Genomic DNA, 20,546 nt, shown 5'->3' with positions numbered 1-20,546 from the left:
TTTATCTATGCAAAGCCATAGCCAAATAATACCAACAAAATCTAAGGTTTTGATGCATAATTACCTTTCTAAATTAGAGGAGTGTCATAAAGTATGTGTTGCAGTTTTGCCAGATCATTCTTTATTGTAATCTGACAAGCAGAAAGCATAAAATAGTTTAATTTTTCTACCATCTTCATCAATTAACATCACCGTATACCTCTATGCCCATGGTTATGCCCATGTTTGTTCAAAAGAGATCTATTCTGTAAATATTGTGGCTTTGGCAGCAGCTGTCGTGGAACATTAGGAGAGCTAATAAACCTGATTAGCAGGCAGAGCTCTTTGAGCTATTGCCAGCTAGACCCTTCTCATGCTGTGTTCCTCTCTCTTTTCTTGGGTCTGCCCTGCCCTGAAAGTATTGTGCAATTAACCCCTACTTCACTGAAAGAAAACTGCATTAAAAGAAAACTGCATTGAAAATTGCAATACATGTTCTAAGGTTACCTACCGTGTAGCATTGGTTGACAGATAACTTTTCCTAGTCCACTGATATACTTATTAGTGCAAACTGAAGTTGAGTCACAAGGAAATTTATTAATATATTGCTTAATTCTCCCGTAGGGACGTACTAGGGAAGTTAGAATATCACATATAAGATAGTGGGAAGTTAGAGTGCAAGCTCTGTTTTGGGTTTGCTTGTTTGAAAACCAAGTCTATATTTTTATTATTATTCTTTTTAAGAAAGCAGTATAACATATAAAAAAATGGTCTTTCTTTAACGTAAAGGGACAAAAAATAACTTGTAGGCTTCAGCAGCTAGTTACATATCTAGCTAACAAATTTTAGGAAGTATCACAATACAGCTAAACTACAAGAACAGTCTTCAACTTTAAGGAATTGAACAGAAACATGAAGAGGAACACATAGAAACCACAGAAAATTTAGTCTGAAGTCCCTCTCTGGAAGTCCCCACTTCCTGTTCAACTCAGGACTAATATCACGTTTAGATCATATTGAATATACAACATAAATTTTTAAATTCTAGGATTCAAAGCTTTACTTTTATAACTGTTTATATGTTTTGCTCCTATGTTAGGTCACGAGTTGAGAGTGACTTTATGAGGAAAGGATACCTTGTAGAGGCCCTACTGAGTTCTGTAGCACTTTACATGCTCCTCAGTGGTATAAAAGAAGTAATAAAATAATATAAGGAAGTATAATTATTTTGATTTACAGTTATGTTTTAGGAATACTTTCAGACACAAATAATGTAAAAGTATAAAAATATTTTAGAAATGAAAACAAATAGACTCATAATACTAATAGACTCTGAGGTAACTGGTAAATGTAGGGCAGAAAAAAATATTCAATATATCAATATAAATATACATCTACTTAACTAGAGGTTGAAGATCCTAGAAGGCAGAATGTTATATTCTGAGTACAGAAACTGTATTCTGAGATTCTGCTGCTGCCTTTGCAAAACAACTGCCCTCTTGTTCAAGGATAGCCGTAGTTAATTGAGTTGAACTGGATGTACTTGTATTTTCTGTAAATATGAAATGGAGCTCAGCTAATGCAGTTTTTCTGCACTAAGCTTTTGAAGTGAAAATGCACTTTCCAACCAGGAATTGAAAATTTGTGTTATAATTCTACATCCATTATAAAAATATTCCTTACAGAGATGTATTAGATTACTATTATTTTTTCAATACTGGCACACTGTCCTTTTCATTCTAGGAGGTGTTATTCAATGATTTTAATTCTACTTCCCCTGTATAAAACATCTGTCCCTGTTTTGTAAAGCTTCTCATTGTCTTTGTGTTATTAGTTTGACCGTCGTGCTTTCTTTTCATTAGCTATGAAGGTCTTCCAAGTTTATTCTAAGTAAGGAGCACAGATGAAGAGATTTTTCGAAAGAACTGAACTTGCTGTTATTAAATTGATCTATCAAGCATGTTTTCAAATTCTGAGCAGTGTTCTTCATCTCTTAGAAGGCACTGGTAGTATTAGTCCAGGTCTGGTGAAGTAATCTTTGAAGCTAAGCTTCCTAGGTTCCCTTTGAAACTATGGAGTTTCACAGATGAAGAACATGTGGAATAAGCTCATAAATTCTTGTATCCTTGTAATGACAAGCTATCTTTGCTATGACTTGAAACTGCTCAGCATCTTGCGGAATCTGGAAATACTGTGGCTCATGACGTTCTAATAGGTCTATCAGCCTCCCTTATTTTGGGAGGATCAGATGTTTCAGTAAATGCTTTCCTTGTCATGGTAGCCTCTAATAACATGGAAATTACACTACCTGTGTATTTGAGAAGTCTCCAGCTGACTTTGTTGTTACAAAACAGTGACAGATATACATGAAGAATTATCCTGGTCAAATTTCATGCCCCTTATGCTTAAGCATCAATTTAGGCATCACATTATGGACATTATGGAATGGAGGACAAAGAGATATTTTTAGTTAACTTGCAGAAAATTGCACAATTCTATGCTACGTTTCTTTTTTAATCTTCTATTCTTTACTCCTACGGAGAAGCATGTGATTTCTCTGCTTTGTGGTATGTGCTCTTGTTAATTGATAGCAAGAATTAAAACAATTAGTTTTATTCATAGACAGTAACTCAGCCATCACAGTTTGTCTGAGATGAGTTTTGACCAAGAAGTAAATACAAACTTGTTATCCATGTCCTCAGTATTCTAATATCTCAACTGTGAGACTCAGTATGGGAATGTGAGAAAGATTTTAAGACAAAAAAGTTACCAGTTGCTCTTCCAATTGTCATTTTTTCCTAATAGTATTGCAATAGGCTTCTATGTGCCCTTGGATAGGCATTACTCTTTCACCACAGATTGACAACTGGATGGCTTGCAATAGCTTTTGGAAAGGGTCATCTTTGACCAGAGATTTGAATGTAAAGAGAACACATGAAAGACAGAATTGGCTTGGATGTTTCAGCTAATAAAATTGATTTTTTTTTTAAATGTATTAATCGTATTAATGTCGGTTTTGGTTTTTGTAATCAACAAATAAAAAATGCTGCCATTCAGAAACTTTAAGTTATAAAATAGTGTGAGTCGACATTTTTGATATTGAGGAGGATCTAAAAGGAAAGACACACAGTTATGTAACTGTAACATAGTTGATCAATATCAATTCATTCATATCAACCTCTTTCCTTTAGTACACTGTGTCTCATTTCAGGTGGAAATCCTAATAGAATTTATCCTGTACTCTGTGTTTAGAAAGTATCAACAGACTAAGAACATTGTGCTTTAGTTGCACTTCAGTTGCGAGTAAACTGATGTTTTCTGCTCTGCAGAGTATGTGGTAAATAAAACACACAACAATCACAATGTAGTGCAGCATTGGTCAAAAGATCTAAGGAAAATGATGAGTGGAATAAAATTCCTTTCATGAAGGGATATTCTGTTCCTAGAAGAAAGATCTGGAATACTTAATCAATTTAGATAAAAGGCAAGTTAAAATTAACACAAGGGAAACTGAAAATAAAATAGAAATAGATAGGATCCAGCAGTTGAATAATTTTTAACATGAAAGAACAAAGGAGAACTTTCTTTGAAACAGTAGGAGAAAGTGTGAGTGATTATAGTTTTAGAAGATATGATCTAAAAGGTACAACTGAATGACTTTCTGAGTACAGAGATAAGACAGGGCTATGGAGAGGCACCATAACCTTCAAATAGGTAAAAGCGAGCTACCTTAGGAAATACAGAAATTGCTCATCGTGTTCATGGTGGCTGAACAAGGAAGCAATAGATTTAAAGTACGTCGAGAGAACTACAGGCCAAATATAACAAAAATAATACATATACATGTATTAGAATGACTGATAAGGAACTATATGAAATCTTACTAACTTAAGAGTTTTTAAGAACATTTTATGCAAATAATATGTCAAGTATGTTGTATGTTTCCGCTTGGGGGGAGAGACAAAAAGGATGTTGAGGATCTTATTCCTATATTGCATAGTTAATATTCCACAAAAATGAAAAGCGACATTTGAAACTGATACCATAGCTGGTTAAGCTGATACCATTAATGGTGATACTATCAAACTCTCAAAAAAAGAGGCAGTGGAAACAAACGGGAGTTCAAAATATCACAAATATAAGACTTGGCTTGAGCAAATATAGATGGGCTCAACTACTTTTTTGTGGCAGGTCCTGTGTTTTGGTGGTAAGAAAATAAGTATTCAAAAGAAAGACTATATTCATGCCTTTTTCTAGGTGTGATAGAAGCTTCTGTTGCTCTGACAGTAACTTCAAGACTAAGTTTATCTGTGCTTTGATTTCCCCCAGACTTTAAATTTTATTTAAATCACAGGGGAGTTCTTCACTTTTTTGCTTGTGGGTTTAAATATTTTGTCTTTCTGGAACCACATCTCCAGAAATGGCTGACCAGGAGTATCTCAGCCCTATAGTGTTTCTATACTGTATTCGCTGTGAATGTCTAAAATACAGCCAAAATAGTCAGAAACTGCCTGTTCTTATAGATCTTAAAATGTCAGAGACAAAGCTTTCTTCAGCACTACACCGCTCTTCAAATGATGTGTGTAGTGCAGTGGTTTCTGAGGTAGCATTATCAGAAGAGGTAGAATTTTATTGGTACAAAATATATTTGGCTTTGTTGTTGTTTCTTCCTGAGGGAGGACAGTTAGTGTTCCTTAGTGTTTCTCTCCTTATGGAGGAGAGGATAGGTGTAAGTAGTTATATTTGGCTATTATAATTCAGATTATAGTTTGTATACTGTAATTTAAACTCATGTTTCAACTGTAACAATATATCTTTATATAATCCAATTAACTGATTTTTCCTTGATTTCCATCTATAACTTTGGCTAGGATTATTAGCTCTCAAAACCTGGGAATTTCTAAGACTTGTACTCAGATATTTTGTTTAACTCCACTTTGTCTCCTCAGGACGTTATGTGTACAGTCTAAGGAACGCTGTGAGTCTGTGCTTGGGATTGTAGGTCTGCAGTGGCCGGAGGACACTGACTGCACTCAGTTTCCAGATGAGAACTCAGACAACCAAACTTGTCTAACACCAGATGAAGGTGTAGAAGGTAACTCCTGCAAATACACATAACAGGAAATTAAAGATTAATTGTTTTCCCAAAGACACTGGTTTGTGTTTTGTTTGTTTGTTTTGTTTTAAATTGTAATATGCCACGTAGGGTGACTTTTTTGGTCAAGTAACTGTGAGAATGATTCCAAATCAGAGTGCAGAGTATTTTGACACAATTTGCAGATAAGAGGATTTTTTTTTTCTAGAAAAAGAAATCTATTTGAAGAAAGGATCAATTACCCTCAATCTTTGAAAGTCAGTGTTTGAGATTTGTTGCTATTATTACACCTACAACTTGCTTGCTTGTGTTTAGTGCCTTTACTCCACTTTTTTAAACCTATCTAGATTATATAATAATGCTTTTCTAACAGGAGGTAAACTTCTGACAATCTTAAAAACTAAAAAAAGAAGAAAAGCTGAGCCCTACAACATCTCTGAGAAAAATATTTTAATGTTAGTGTCTTTGCCAGCTATTTTTTGTTCTTTTTTGTTGTTTTTTTGGCGATTTATGTATTTTAAGAGAGCTGTGCAAATCAGCTTCAGCAGCAACTGACAAATTTAATTTTCTTGAGTTCAACCATACTCCTACTCATTGTGGGTGTCAACGTGGAACAAAAGAATGGAATTGCCTTAAATGATTCACGTGTTCTTTGGTTATATATAAAGAAGGTGGCTGTGCAGCTTTTTCTTCTGCCAGTGGTCGTCTAATGTGAGGTCTGAGGATTCTGCTGTCTTTTCTTTTTTTTTTTTTTTTTCCCTTGCCAAAAATGCCAGTAAAGTTTCTGGGAAAATATTAAAATGGTGTGTGCTAGACTGCCCACAATATACTGATCATGTTTAGTTCTTATTCTTCTCCTCCCAGTCACCTGTGTGGTGATGATAATCTTTCCACAATCTTTCTTTTAATCTTTCTTAGAGAAAGCAATGGATGAAAGCTAATTGGTCTGTAGTTCATTGAGTGAAGATAAATTGCTAATGAGTAGTGAAGCATTCTGAGAAGGCGCTGAAGCATATGTAGCAATAAGTACCATTTCTTCAAGCAAAGTGCATTTGCACTTATATAATTTTGAGAGTTTAATAAGGTGTATAATACCATAGTAATGAGATCCTCTGTCATGAGACTCTGAGAGACAATGAGATAATTTCCTTCTACAGGGAAGGGCTAATGGAAAGGAATTACCATTATTATAAAGGAGTATGTAGGAACATAAAAGCAAATTCTTGACACAACAAGGTGAGATAAAGAAAGATAATGTGATTTAATTTTCTGTGGTATAAAATGTCTTTTAGTCTTCCTCCCTGTGTTGTTAGATCATTCGGCTTTGAAACCTAACATATAATGCTTATATTTTAAATATACTACAGTATACGGGACTAGTATATTCCATTGCTATCTAGAGTTAATTTTTGTTGACTTATTAAAAAAATAGAATTTCAAAAATTTTCACTTTAACTAGAGAGAATCTGCCTACTAGGTTGACTCATTGCTTTTTGTTCATCTTAGCATTGAACTAGATAATCCTGGAAAATGAATGAAAAAGGAGATGTTTTTAGTGTTCTTTTAGAAACAGTGTAACTAATAAAGGGGTCTAATCAGAATTGTCTTTGGGTTTGACACACTTACTACTAAAAAGTTATGTTGATTCAATGGCAGATTTCTACTAATTAACACTGCTGGTTAGAATCAGTCTCTTGGGAAACTTAAAATCTTATAGAAATATTTCTGAATAAGCATGTATAACAAAAGATATTAAGAATCTTAAGAACAAAAATATTAATGATTACAAACTATCAATGATTTTCCAAATTAATCTATGTGCTGAATTGTTTAACTTCTCTTCCAATCAGTGCTGAATACTGCTGGCCAAGACAGTATACAGTGTAAATTTTGTTGTTTTCATAATGTTATTTTTAAATGATGATTTATTTCTGCTTCATGCAACATCACAGGAGTGAAAAAGGTTGCTAGAAAATGCACATCCACAGTCTAAATGTTGTATGTTGGTAATCTGTCATAGTTTTAAAATATGACAGAGGGTAGCATGTGAGGCAGAGCTCTGGAAAATGTTCCACCCCATTCACAGTGCAATTGTTAAGAACAGTCCTATCTGCTACACAGTTCCAATTTAGTGTTTCAAAAGGCTTCTATTCCTGTCTCAGTGATAAATAAGTAAGTGCTCATGTGACGATTAACCTTTCAGTTTATGGAGTCTTGTTTCTCTCTTTCCTTGTCATCGGCAGAGTGCTCACCCAGTCACTTCAAATGCCGTTCTGGGAGGTGTGTCCTTGCATCCAGAAGATGTGATGGTCAGGCTGACTGTGAGGATGATAGTGATGAAGACAGCTGTGGTAAATAAAGGGAGGGTACTCTCCAAACAAAGAGTAGCTGAAGCATTAGAAAAATATGTTGGTTTTCTTCAGTTAATTCAACCATAGCATGACAGCCTGTGGAATAAGCTCCATTTTGTGCCAGAAAAATGTAATTGAAGTGATTTTTTTTTTTTTAAGACTAGTGGCGGTTAAAATACTTTAGCAAGAATTCTTCTTGATTAATGTCAATACAATTTATGATATTTGATAATTGAGATTCTGCTAACTGTGTTCCAGGATGTTTGAGTATTCATTTAGTAATCAAGATTAGAAATGCTGCAGATTTAATTCTTTTGGTATTGATGGAGGTTCTAATGAGCTAGAATGTGGCTGCCTGGCAGTTTAAATCTTGAATTTGTTGATGTAGTTTTAAATGTATACACAGTAACATTCTTATTATGATATATTGACAGAAGATTTGTGCTTACTGAAGTGAATTCTGGTCAACCGCTAGCAATCGGTACAAGTGTAAAGTGGTAACCACAAAATTTATTCTCCAGTACATTTCAGAGCTAATTTATGGTAGAGGAGCTCTTGACTCTCAACTTAAGGGGATGTCTTGAGCTTGAGAATAACCAACAAATCTCTCGGTCAGTATATGTCCTTGTATGTGCTGGCAGGAATATTCTGAGAAAGAGAAGGGAGTTTGTACTGTTTCCTTATGTGACTAGGGTGTGGGCTCCATGGAATTCTGCATGTTGTCCTACTATCACGAGAGGCAAAAGGAATAATTATAAATCATTATAAAGGATTTAGAGACGATGCATGAATACAAATAAAGGATTGGAATGTTCTAGAAGCGTAGGGCTAAAGTGTACAACCTCTTTTGTTTAACAGAGAGCAGGTTAAAAGGTGATGGAAGCAATTAAGGGGGCAACAAAACTGCAGCAATGAAAGATTTTCCACTCTGCTGCACAAACATTAAAGTAAGATCCAACAGCTGAAAGGTGAAGCTAGATTAAAATTCAAGCTTGTCAATAAGATCTAACACCTGAAAGCTGAAGCTAGATTAAAATTCAAGTTTGTCATCTCTATAAAGTTCTACTTTTTCTTTAGGAACAGGTTGTTTTAATGATTGGAGTAATCAAGGCATTATTTATCAGTAAGGAGTGATGTATTCTCATTCTCTGGGAGTTTTCAAATCAAGATTGCATTCTGTCTGCTCTTCTGTTCCATTCACCCTCCACCCTCTCACCCCTGCTAAAGGAAGGGTAAAAAAAAAAAATTGTAAAAATAGGGTTTAATTCTAGGTCATTTTGGATTACAAGGGCAGAGCTGATGATCGAGGTGACTCTTTCAGAGTTGATAACCTTTTTACCTTTGAATCAATTGTCTTGAATATTCTCCCAACCAAACATTCTTTGTTGCCACCTGTTTTAACTCCTTAAAACACTAATTACCACGTGTCTTTTAGGATAATTTTATTCTCCTAGACATTAACATGTGAAATACTGCTCTAAAATATAACATTATTTTTTCCAGTAGATCTCTGTCTGTCCCTATAGTCTAGACAGAATGTCAGGAGCAATCAGCAGAATTCTTATCAGCTTCTATAAATATGGAAAGCTGTATCTGCTAGGTAATTACAGCTGTGAGTGACATTACATTGACCAGGGGTAATGCTGCTGCTGAAGAACAGGCAGTCCTTGTAGAGCTCCAGAAGTAACAGTTTCTGACTCATTTGTATTCCATGTGTGCAGGACAAAATCAAAACCTGTTGAACTTCCTATGTGTAAATGACGAGCTTGCATTTTATTAGCTTTATCCTTTGAAATACCATTAAATAACAGTCAGCAAACATTCAAATTAAAAATATTGAAGTATCTTAAATGACAGTCAAAGCTCTGTTAGGTTTCACAGTGCAGAGAGGAGGAGGCTGGCAGAGACCAGCTACAGTGTTTGGATAACCAAGCCATTGTTTCCAAAAATGTGGGACAGAACCATACAAAGGGAGTAAGGTATATTTTGGCCATGCAGAGTAGAGCTGTGTTTAGCAACCCCTGTCTCTGTGAGAGAAAAATGTGGTGGCCTTAATAATGTGAATCCCTATGTCAAAAGTCATGTCAAAACATACTTTTGAGATGAGAGTGCGGTAAATATGGATGAGTTTTCTGACCTCCATTTTCATTTCCATTTCATTATCATTAAATTAAAAATACATGTTATCCAAATATATGGAGGAGCAATAAGTATACTCTAAATGGTAGATGGCCTTCTTCCAACAAAACAGTATATTTGAACACTGAATTCACTACGTAATTAATTTTTCCCAGGGAGTTGTCTCTGTGTTTGCCTATGTTTCCCTCAAAGATGAATTTTGGAGAGTAATGGAACATTTCACAATATAACACTGTAATGTGTGATGAAGGAAAAAGCAAATACGAATTTAATTAATTGTAAACACTTCAGCTAAAAAATTGCAAGGTTCATAAATGAGATTTTTTAAAAGCTTTTTTATTTTATTTTCATATCGAGTTCCTAACATCACTGACATTCTTTGTTCTTTATTAGAGTAAAGGTTTTGTTTGGTTTCAATTAATTTTTCATTAATGGCTATCAAAAATACTGTCCAGAAGGAGACCAGGAAAATGGCCATACCCAAGAAAGTTCTTTGATCATGTGGAGTTAGTTTCGTGGGTTCAAGGCTGTTTATTTCTCTGTGGGTTTAATGTTTTTTTCACATGGTTTATTCAATCTAAACAAATTAAGCACTCCGTACATCCAGTTACAGTTAAACCTGATTAGATTTTTCCAGTAATCATATGAGCTAGTAGTGATTCTCTGGTTCATGTTTGTAAACTAATCACTTCTGAAACAACACTTTGAAACAATTTATCACTTACTAACTGCTGATATGTGCTGCTGCTGTTCCAGATCCAAGAAAATAGAGGTGCTGCTGTGTGAGCAGAGATCCAAACTATTTGTGTGTGGGCATCAGGGCTGTCACCTGAATTTGAGCTTGGATTAAAATGAAAGCTAGTATTGTAAGCTGCAGAACAGGCCAAACAAGGCAATCAAACCACCTGTTTTATTTAGGAGTTTTTATGGCTTCCTCTAAAATCTGAATGTCAGATGTGCAGGACATTGACATTAGTACCTCAGAGTATTCTGTTCTTAAACTGGTATCACAGCAGCGTGCTCTATTAGTTGATAAAAGCAAGTAAAGAAATAAGAGATAACATTTTTTTTTCTAAAAGGTACGTTAGGCCATTCTTAATTTCATCTAGTTAACAAACAGGAATTTTAGTGTCAAAGCGCTTTGACACACAGTTTTATGAATATTCCTCTTGAAATTGGTGAGGCTGGTTTGCAGGACTTTGAAGAGGCAATAATGTTGTTTGTTCCCTGCATAACAACGACTCTGGAAGATTTATACATCTATAGGGGCTTTCTATCATTTTCAAACTGGTTTAGTCACAGATTATGGAACCAAGAAAAGTGTTCATGCTCAAAACTTAGAGCGTCTCTCGACCTTTCATTATGATCTGCATTAGTTTCTGTATCAGCACTACCAAAAGTACATATTTCTACACCATTTCATGTAGTATGTTTTTAAAGGACATGCCACAGACTTCAGGATTATAAAAGTTTATGTATCAAATAAAAATGCCTTTCCATTTCCACTTAATTTGTATATGTTTGCATTTACATTTATTACATATATAGTAAATGCATTTGAAGAGTGGTGGTTTATGGGGTTTGAGAAAACTGAGCTAATGCCTAAATCATTATTTATAGCATGTGTAGCACAATATGGATTACTCTCTGAAAAGCATTGAAATGTGATGTATTTTATACCCATTTAACAAGTATGCTGATAATGATAATTATCATGATAATGATAATCTTACTTTCGTTTCTTCATTACTAACTATTTATGGTAAATTTAAAGTTAATAGCGCAACTATTTTGGATGTTTCAAGATTATTAAGGAGGAACAAACCAGTTGATTTTATGTTGCATGCAAATATTTCAAAACTGTGATTCTCTGCCACCAGGCTGTGGAGAAAGGGGTCTTTGGGAGTGTCCTTTGAAGAAGCTGTGCATCAAACACACGATGATCTGTGATGGTTTCCCAGACTGCCCTGACATGATGGATGAAAAGAACTGCTGTAAGGGTTTATGTGGTTTGTTAATCCTGTAAAGTGCTGATCACATTTTTGGGATCTGCTGGAGCTGCCCTGTCTGTTTCCAAAACACAGCTGACTACTGGGGTGAGAAGAGCTGGAATACCTGTGAACAGCAGCTGCTTTGCAGGCTCCCACTCAGCACATGAAACCAGGAGTGCATGCTGTGAAATGTTAGCTTCACTTTCATAACTGTATTAGTGGTACGCTGAATTGTCTTCTTTTGAGAAAAACAGATAGTGTTTTCTCAAAGACAGAAACTGGGAAAAACATACTGAGTTGAGATTCAGCCTACACAAGAAAGAAGAGATGCTTGGTAAAGTTGGTTGAAAGTCAAAATTTTACTTCTCTTGGTGATCCTAGTATTTTAGCACTGTTGCTGGGATTGTAAGATATAATTTTACAGAAAACAAAAACAAGCAAACAAAAAATTGTTCCTGAGCCTCTGGAATTCTGTTGGCAGAGATAGGATGGTGAGCATATTTTATGTGCTATGTGGAGCAGATGAATATATTTGCCAAAATGATTGACAGCCTGCATACATCACTGGATATGAGGCTGCTTTTCTTTGAGAAAAGGCAGCTCACAGAACTTTTCTTAATTTGCTGTTCACTGTGAATATTATGCCAGTTGTCTTCTAAGCAGTCTATGTGCTGCCATCTAAAAAATGGAAGGAGGTTTTAAAGACCTCTACCATTTCCAGCCAGGATATATACAACTAATTGTCTCTTATAGAAAGCACATCACCACTTTTTTTTTTTTCCTGGCTTTTATGTGGAAGTTGATGTAAGTTCTGTAGTTCTGGGTGCTTTTAGACCCAGACAGTGAGAAACCCTGTAGACCAAAGGAACAAGCCATGCTGTCTCAGAAAAGCTGGGAGACTTTAGCTGCACAGCACATATATATTTTCTTAGTTAAATAGTGCATCACAGTCTTTAACATACTGTTCTCACAATCTGGGAAACAAAGAAAGCAAGTGATTTGCTCGCTATCACTCATTATGGTCATGGCAGAGAAAAAGATTCTCCAAGAGCTAAAGTTAAACTAATCTATAATCATCAGGCTATATTTCTTCTCTGCTATCATGTCAGGGCTTGAATAGCCCAAAATGGTAGCAGGGTTTCCTCAGCTGAGGGCTTCCAGGTTTTGAAATATGCTGTCTCTGGAAGGCAGTGTTAGAGAACTCTTTCTGGTTTTCCATGCTTTGTGCTGGAGCCAAAAATATCACTTATGTCACAGTAAGCAACGTTGGCTACTATACCTATATGGTTTTCACTGTGGATTACATTTTTTGAAGTAGTGTTGCAAAGAAATGCCTGATTTGTGTGGCAATATACAAAAAGCCAGATGTAGGCACAGGTGAATGCATCTTTCTTCCTCTCCTCCCTCCAGCTCAAAATTCCCTGGTGATGAGGTTTACATAGAAGTTGGAGAGAAGTGTGTTAGTGAGGAAGGTGCTGTAATGCTAAATACCTGTCTTTTGGGAGAGGATTTGCTGTGTTTGAAGGAAAGCTTAAAGTCACTTCAAGATCTAAGTACTTGTGGTTCCTGCACTGGATGGAGAAAGGAAGTCCCTGTCCAATGCTGCCAGATGGAAACCTGCCATGGACTGGAGGATGTCTGAATGTACATCTCATGTCCCAGGTGGGGTTAAAAATAATCCCACAATTTTAGATGGCAAGTAGGATCTGAAAGTAAATGCAGAGTTGCTGTGGATTAGAGGAAATATATTTGTGTTACAGTAAAGTAACTTTTTCAAAGAATATGAAGAAATAAACAAATGTGGGGCACTAAGAAGCAAGGAACACCACATTTTTACTTAAAGCTTGTGAGAGGCTTAGACTACTTTCATAAGACAAGACCACAAAAGATATTAAGTAAATAAAAATCATTTGGAACATACAGCACAGATCTTGCCATTTCCTTCCCTTTGGGTTGTGATGCCCTCTGCAACTGTGTGGTGGCAACCACCTTCTGCATCAGTGGGGTCCATCCTGAGTTTTGTCACAAATCTGTCTCGCTTGCTCTGTAAATCTGATCTGTGTCTACCTTCTCCCTCCTTCACTTTTTTTTTTTTTTTTTTTTTTTTTCCCGGTCTCAATGTGCATTTCATGCTGATCATCGCCTTCTGAGTGAACTGTGTTTTTCCTCTTTGCAGCGTTCTGTGGGGAGCATGAGCTTGAGTGTGCCAACCATGAATGTGTGCCACGTGAGCTCTGGTGTGATGGACAAGCAGACTGCAGTGACAGCTCCGATGAATGGGACTGTGGTAAGTTTCTGTTGTGGTGCACTCTGACTGGAAGTGATGTTTGGGTGACGGCATTATTAATGGTAATAATCAATGGTGATTTGATTTAGAATATAATTGCAGTGGTGGAGAAATTCTCCTCTGTTACCAAGACAGACTGGGTTGAGGTTGGTGAAGCATGCAAGAAAGTGGGCAAAAAAGAAAGGAAAGGCTCAGTGTTAGGTGTCGCAGTGCAAAGATATAAGAGAAGTGACAAGGCAGAGAACTTCTAAATGACCTATAAAATCTGGAAAGTGCTGTGGACAGATAAGAATTTGGACAAAACTTCTAAGCCCTGATTTTGTACTCACAAAATTCAGTGTGAAATTTCCACTGAATGCAGTGGTGCAGATTCAGAGCTTATGAGAAGGTAGTCCTTGTAGGTCCCTTTGCCTTGTTTAGAGATCTGTAGAATAATGTAACCTGCCTATGCTGACCATGTAGAGAGTAGGCCTCATGTTTTAACGCGTAGATCGCTCCAAGCCTTATTCTTGACATAAAAATTAAGGTGGATTTCAACAAAACAAAACAACAACAACAAAACTGAAAAGAGGTATATTGGAAACTAGTAACTCTGAAATTTCACTTAGTTAACAATTATTTCTGTACATGACAGTAGTTTATATTACTAAGTTTTGAGATGCTTTATATGTTACTTTAAATATAGAGAGAAGGTATGCCATGGCTTATAGAAGCACATATATTTTGTATTCATATTGAACTAAATTGTATAAGCATTTTAAAATATTTATCGTTAGCATTAATATACAACAAAATTTAATAAAACCTATGCAAGAAAGAAGAAATGTTCTAGAGTTGCATATTTGAAAAGTCCTAATCTAAGATGAATACATTTCTTGGGAAAAAGGGGAGGGAAGCAAAAACATCTTCAGCATGTAGCAGAAATGCTTAATGGCTGTATTAAGATTACTCTCCAGGCAAAAGTCAGTAGAACAGTTTGTCTAAAACCACATGCATTGAGGGAAAAAGGCATACAACCCCTCAATCTTTTGAGGAATCCTAGAAAGGGAAGAGATGTAAATTCCCACTTGTGCATTTTGGGCCATTTTGAGACACTTTTTATGTGTGATAAGAGCAGTTCACACACTTTTAAACATAGATTGAGAGAAGCAATGGTCATAATCTTTTTTTTTGTAAAAAGTAGCTGTTTTTCAGTTCTCGAATTAGAGCCCCATATTGTTAATCATGAACAATGCATATTACTGAGGTCAAGTGATGTTGCCTTGATTTTAAATCACATAGCTATTGAGCATATAAAGTCAGCAAAAGTGCCAGCATCTTGGGAGAATGTAGCTGTGGATTTTCAGCGTTTCATATATAAAAATAATAATGTGACATAACAGTAAAGTTATTTTTCTTTTTCTTCACAGTTACCCTGTCTAAAAACATGAATTCCTTGATGTTTCTGACCATTCACAGGTCAGCTGCTGATAACCATGTTTGTGCTGATGAGTGGCAAGAAAATTTGAGTCAACTGGCCTGCAATCAAATGGGTTTAGGGTAAGGTCAGTAGTTTGTAGCACTGGTGAATTTCTTAGTACAATGGGAGTGATGGAGTTAAACGTGAATGATCATTGATCCCTGTGACCCACGCAATGGTAGACCTAGTGTGGAAATACTTAATATAAGGAAAAGAAGTAGTGAAATTTTGTCATGTCATGAAATATTACAGAAGTAAAAGCTGGGTGAAAACTAGGCATTTTCACCATTTCGTAAGCGCTGCATGATTGTTAAAAGAGTTTGTTGAAAAGATAATGTCTTGCCAACCCTCAATGTTTGAACTTGCAGTTATTTCTGAGGCTCAGAATTGTTTGGAAGTGTGTTATTCTGTATCTCCCTAAAGAATTAATGCAGACTTGTCTTATGAAACACAGGAAAATTTCTCTGGGTTCTGTAATAGATACAGTGAGATAGGCAACCAGATATATTTAATTTAGGTGTCTCTGAACAGAGATTTGGAAATGCTAGTGTTTTCTGTGTGGATCTTGGGGGAAAAAATATGTGCATATTTCTTATTGCATGCACACTATCATCTGCTTGACATCCAAAGCTCTCTTCTACTAAGAAAAGACAAGCCTGATGGTATAGAAGGATATTTTTGCCAGTGTCTAATCACCAAATTGGAATAAGAAATCTCTTTTCTATCTGCCTTTTACCACTATGTACATTGATATTCAATCTTGTTGTTTGTACGTTTCTCAGAAAAGAAAGGAGGATAAAGACCCTTTACAGTGTCTGCACTTAATCTACTCTGTATTACCTTGCACTGCATGGATGCCTAACACCTTTTCTAACAGATGCCCCTGAATTCAAGACCACCTGCACTGAACAGGGTGTCTGCCATTCTAACACACAGTAATTCTGTATTGCCCTAACTGATTTAGTATATCTAAATAATACTGATGTTACCTTTATGCTTTAACTTCATATAACTTCCTAATAAGCTTAAGCTCCTTTTTTACGTTCAAAAATAGTTAATTGCTTTTGAAACTACTTTGTTACCTAAAAATAAGCTGATGATCTTTACATCACTTATTTTTTTTTATTTCTTAATATCTTGGACTCAAACATTAATATAAAATATTCTTAATTTTCTTATAATGCTTGCTGTTAGGAAAATGAAAAAGGCATTAAATTATCACAAGACCTCTGATCCCTTCCTTTTTTCCAGGGTTTGTCTAGGCTGAAATTAGCATTAGTAGAAACATATTTTTCTGCTTCTTCAGTGAGGCTTGCTAACAGAAGTAATTGTCAATCCTATCTCTTCTAACAAATGTATGAGGGACAAATATTTCTTAAATCTTACAGATCCATTTTCTAAAAGGGGAAGACTAATAATTTTTCTGCAAATTCTATTTGGTGATAGGTGATTATGTGAAGTGCAGTGGGAATTTTCAATTCAGATCTGAAGTCTACATCTTCAGTCTGACTTTAATATTCAATATTTAATTCTTCCTTCCAGTAGTTCAGAAAACCAAACTAGTGTTTGTCTTTCCCTTTCTTAGGGCCTGATTTTGTCAGTCATCTAAAGCTTGATTTTCTTAGCTGTTCTCCAAGTTGTGGGTTGTAATGCATACGCCAAAACTAATTTCATAAAGGAGTGAGTTAATATAGTTAGTTAACTCTTCTTTTAACATTGCATGGGGGTTCAGTGAATGTGTCCCAGAAGGTAACGTTTTCTATGTGGGGAAGGGAGAAGATTGAATACTACATTAACAATAATAATAATAATTCATGTCATTGTAAATTCTGACCTAATGCCATAGATTTCATCTGTTTGCCATTATCTCCTGCATTATTTATTTGATTTGCGATGGCAAGAAAGGCTGAATGTGATGTTCATACCACTGGTGTATTTAATAAGTTATTTCCAGTCACTACTAAGGTTACAGGTAAATTGGAGTGCATGTTCCATGGAGTACAAATAAAGATCAAAAAATTCCTTTTTTATCCATTTTTTTTTTAAATGAAGATAACATATTTTAAGCAGTGCTTTACTTCAGTTATTCCCAATAGGAAATATTTCATTTCAGCAAATTATAGACATGAATATAAAAAATCTGTCCATATTATGCCACCAGTTGTGTGGCTATGCAAATTTCTTTAATAATGACTTAAGATTGTACTTGATTTTGATTTAATAGTTCTCTTTTTATTCTTAGAGAAAAACAGTGCAAAGTTGAGTCTTCTTAATAACTCAGACCTGGAATTGCAATGAATGGTATCATATGGTATTTTTATTTTCTGTGTAACTCTGCAACATATTATTCATAGCTGTGTCTGGTGTTTTCCCAAATGACAAATCTCGATTGCTATATAATGCTGTAATGTTTAAAATATGAAAGTAATGTCTTTCTAACAGCTTGTAGATATTTTAAATTCTTCAGCCATTATTAATCTGAAAAAAAATAAAGATAATTCAATGACAGCAATTAAAGTTAGATTAATTTAGCTGATAGTTGTAACATATTTTACAGAGTAACAAGATGTTTGTTTATTTGGGAGGTATTAGCATTGAGTCTGAAGCAACATTAAAGGTAATTCTGTTCTGACTCATACAAAACTCAAGCTATTTTCCTGGCTGTTGGCCAATTCTATTTCAACAGATGCTGTGTTTTTTCCAGTTTTTCACGGAACAGCACATGCAGTGTGTTGTGTGATGAGTGATGCAACATCACAAAAAAAACCTGTGCAAGTTCCAAGCATTGCGTGAAAGGCTTTGGACTGATGGTGACTGTTGTTCAAGTTATGCAACGCACATTCTTAACAGTTCTTTTGTTTTCCTCTAGTGCAAAATGAGTGTTATGTGCAAAGTGAACTTTTGTTTATAATGCTGATGGCCTAAGGGGAAGTATTTGTAGAGTTCAAATCTTAGGTTTTGTAAAGCTTACAGCCTAGGAGGACTATTAGGTCACCTGATAAGACAATCTGTTCATCTCAGGACAGATGATTTTGTTCAGAGACTGAGTCCCACATTTATGTACAGTAGAGCATGTCTCTGACAATTGGTTTTCCTGGTAACACAGCGAACAAAACAACAATTGCCATCAGTTTCTCAGGTCAACATTAGCTATATCATGGTGTGTGCTACAGAGACTGTGTTGCTGAAGATGTGCATACTGTGCTTGTTCAGAATATTGTTGTGTTCAGAGACTTGTCTTGATGTTTAGTTGAAGAAAGCCATTTTCACATATTCTGAAATCTGCTTTGTTGTTAATGAAATGGTGATGATAAACAACATGGCCTGTTCAGATCTAAAAATTGACAAAATGAGAAGTTAGTGGAATTGTTTGGTTACTTTATGGCATTTGAGTGGAATAGTGTCTCTTTCTTTCTTGCACTAGGATGATTATGACAGCAAATGTCATAATGATAAACTTCAGCAGCCTGTACCCAGCAGAGTACAGGGGAATTTTAACTGATCTGCCTGGTCTAGTATAGCTGTATCAGCATAAAATCATAGCTGTTTACCAAGTGAGTCATTCATACAAATCTGCAGTAAGCTCTGCTACCTCCTACTCTTGCTACTGCTCCTTTTCCTGGAGGCTGCACCACTGATGATCAACTGAAACAGGTAGCTCCCTTTTCTTCTTTCCTCTGCTGTAGCATCTACTGTTTGTATTTATGGAAGGGGAATGATGATCTCTTGCTCCTGCCTGGCTTTTTTCCCTCTGAATGCTTTCTCACTTTCTCTCTTTGGTACAACATTCTCTAATAATATATGCTCATATATATGCAGTAAAGTTGCCGGAACAATAACGCTTTTTTTTTTTTTTTTTCCCTCACATGAATTACTGTGTTCTCTAATTACTTGCTAATTATTTCTGTATCAGAAATTAAGGAAGTGGAGTGTATGTAATGTCTTATATGCTTAAAACCATCACAGAAACCAAAAACTGTATGCTTATGTCCTATCCACAGTAGAAATTCAAATTTCTGAATTTAACCTACTTTATTTTCTCCAAGAATAAACATGACATTTAGGAAATAAAATGCAGAGAGTGAAGTATTGGAACATGCTAATTGATCTGAAATTAATGTTCTCTCAACAGAATATATAATGTGCTTGACCTACCTTGAATATATTTACATTGTCCCTGTCTGCAATGTGTTCTCTTAAATTTTTAGAGGTTTAAAAATATAGAGATTTATTTAGATTACATTTATTTTATTAAGAGCAGCAGCAAATAATTATCAAATAAGATTTACTGAAAATAACATTACAAGGTGTAATTGACATGGAAGACTTTGTTTTAATAATTTTGAGCAGTGATGAACAAAGTTAAAATGCAGTTACACATAGACTTTAAGCAGCATATTAGAGATGTATTAGTTTATATCTGATAGTTTATGTCTCATCTGTCGCATACATATGTATTTTACAATATATAAAGTTATTTGGCGAAGGCTTTTTTTTTGAAGAAATTTCAAACTAATAATTCTTTGCAAATTGTGATGATTGCTTCAAGTAGCCATTAATCGTATGGTCAATTGCCTCTTATAACACTTGTTGTCTGCATGATTGGATACTTTTCTTTAAGTAAAAAGGTAATTGTTATTAGTGCTGACTAAAAAAATTAAAAAGATATGTGGATACTATCAACCATAGAAAGGCTGTTATTTTAATGGTTAATCACAAATACTTTTTCCAAACTATGTTATGTCCCAGCTTGTGCAAATAGCATTATAATAAACATTTTTTTTTTCCCTGGGGCTTTCAAGTCAAATTTGCTGAGTATAAAACTACACAGATATTAAATCTGTACAGACAGGAAAGAGATGCTGTTCTAGCTCTGAAATAGGCCTAATTTGTTTTATATTAGTGCCTATACACATGTTATTCATTACCTTCTGGCACAACACAAGGCTTCTTTTTTCAAGCCTGTTGTCACATGCATCTAAAAACAATAGAAGCTGAACAGAAGAATGTTACTGTTACTTTGAAGAGAGAAGGAGTCCAGTTATGGATTATACTTAATTCTAAACTTTAGTATATGAGATAAATTTGCATAATGAAGTAGGGAAAATGAGGTATTAAAACTATTGTTGTGCAGAAGTATCTTGATTTATGTTGCTTTTAATTATGAACAGAATATTAATTTCATAACCTAAAATTAGTCCCTGCTTTCTGTTTTTCTTTTTTTTTAATTATTTTTAATTGTAAT

The 20,546-nt window shown here is 35.1% G+C and overlaps 1 protein-coding gene across 3 annotated transcripts in view; it reads left to right on the top strand.

Moving 5' to 3' along the window:
- Positions 1–20,546, top strand: part of CORIN (corin, serine peptidase) — a 134,070-nt gene that overhangs the window by 92,029 nt on the left and 21,495 nt on the right. For all 3 annotated transcript variants that reach the window (XR_007166609.2, XM_048072933.2, XM_048072932.2), the window contains 5 exons: positions 4,929–5,074; positions 7,318–7,425; positions 11,445–11,558; positions 13,732–13,842; positions 15,252–15,381. Coding sequence is in view for 2 of the 3 variants with exons in the window: in XM_048072933.2 (XP_047928890.1) it covers positions 4,929–5,074; positions 7,318–7,425; positions 11,445–11,558; positions 13,732–13,842; positions 15,252–15,381 (609 nt within the window). In the remaining variant the exon portion in view is untranslated. The remainder of the gene's footprint in view (positions 1–4,928; positions 5,075–7,317; positions 7,426–11,444; positions 11,559–13,731; positions 13,843–15,251; positions 15,382–20,546) is intronic.

This window comes from Anser cygnoides, chromosome 4 (assembly GCF_040182565.1).
Source record: "Anser cygnoides isolate HZ-2024a breed goose chromosome 4, Taihu_goose_T2T_genome, whole genome shotgun sequence".
Taxonomy (NCBI): Eukaryota; Metazoa; Chordata; class Aves; order Anseriformes; family Anatidae; genus Anser; species Anser cygnoides.
Note: the sequence above shows the minus strand (reverse complement) of the source record. Positions and strands in the feature narration are given on the sequence as shown.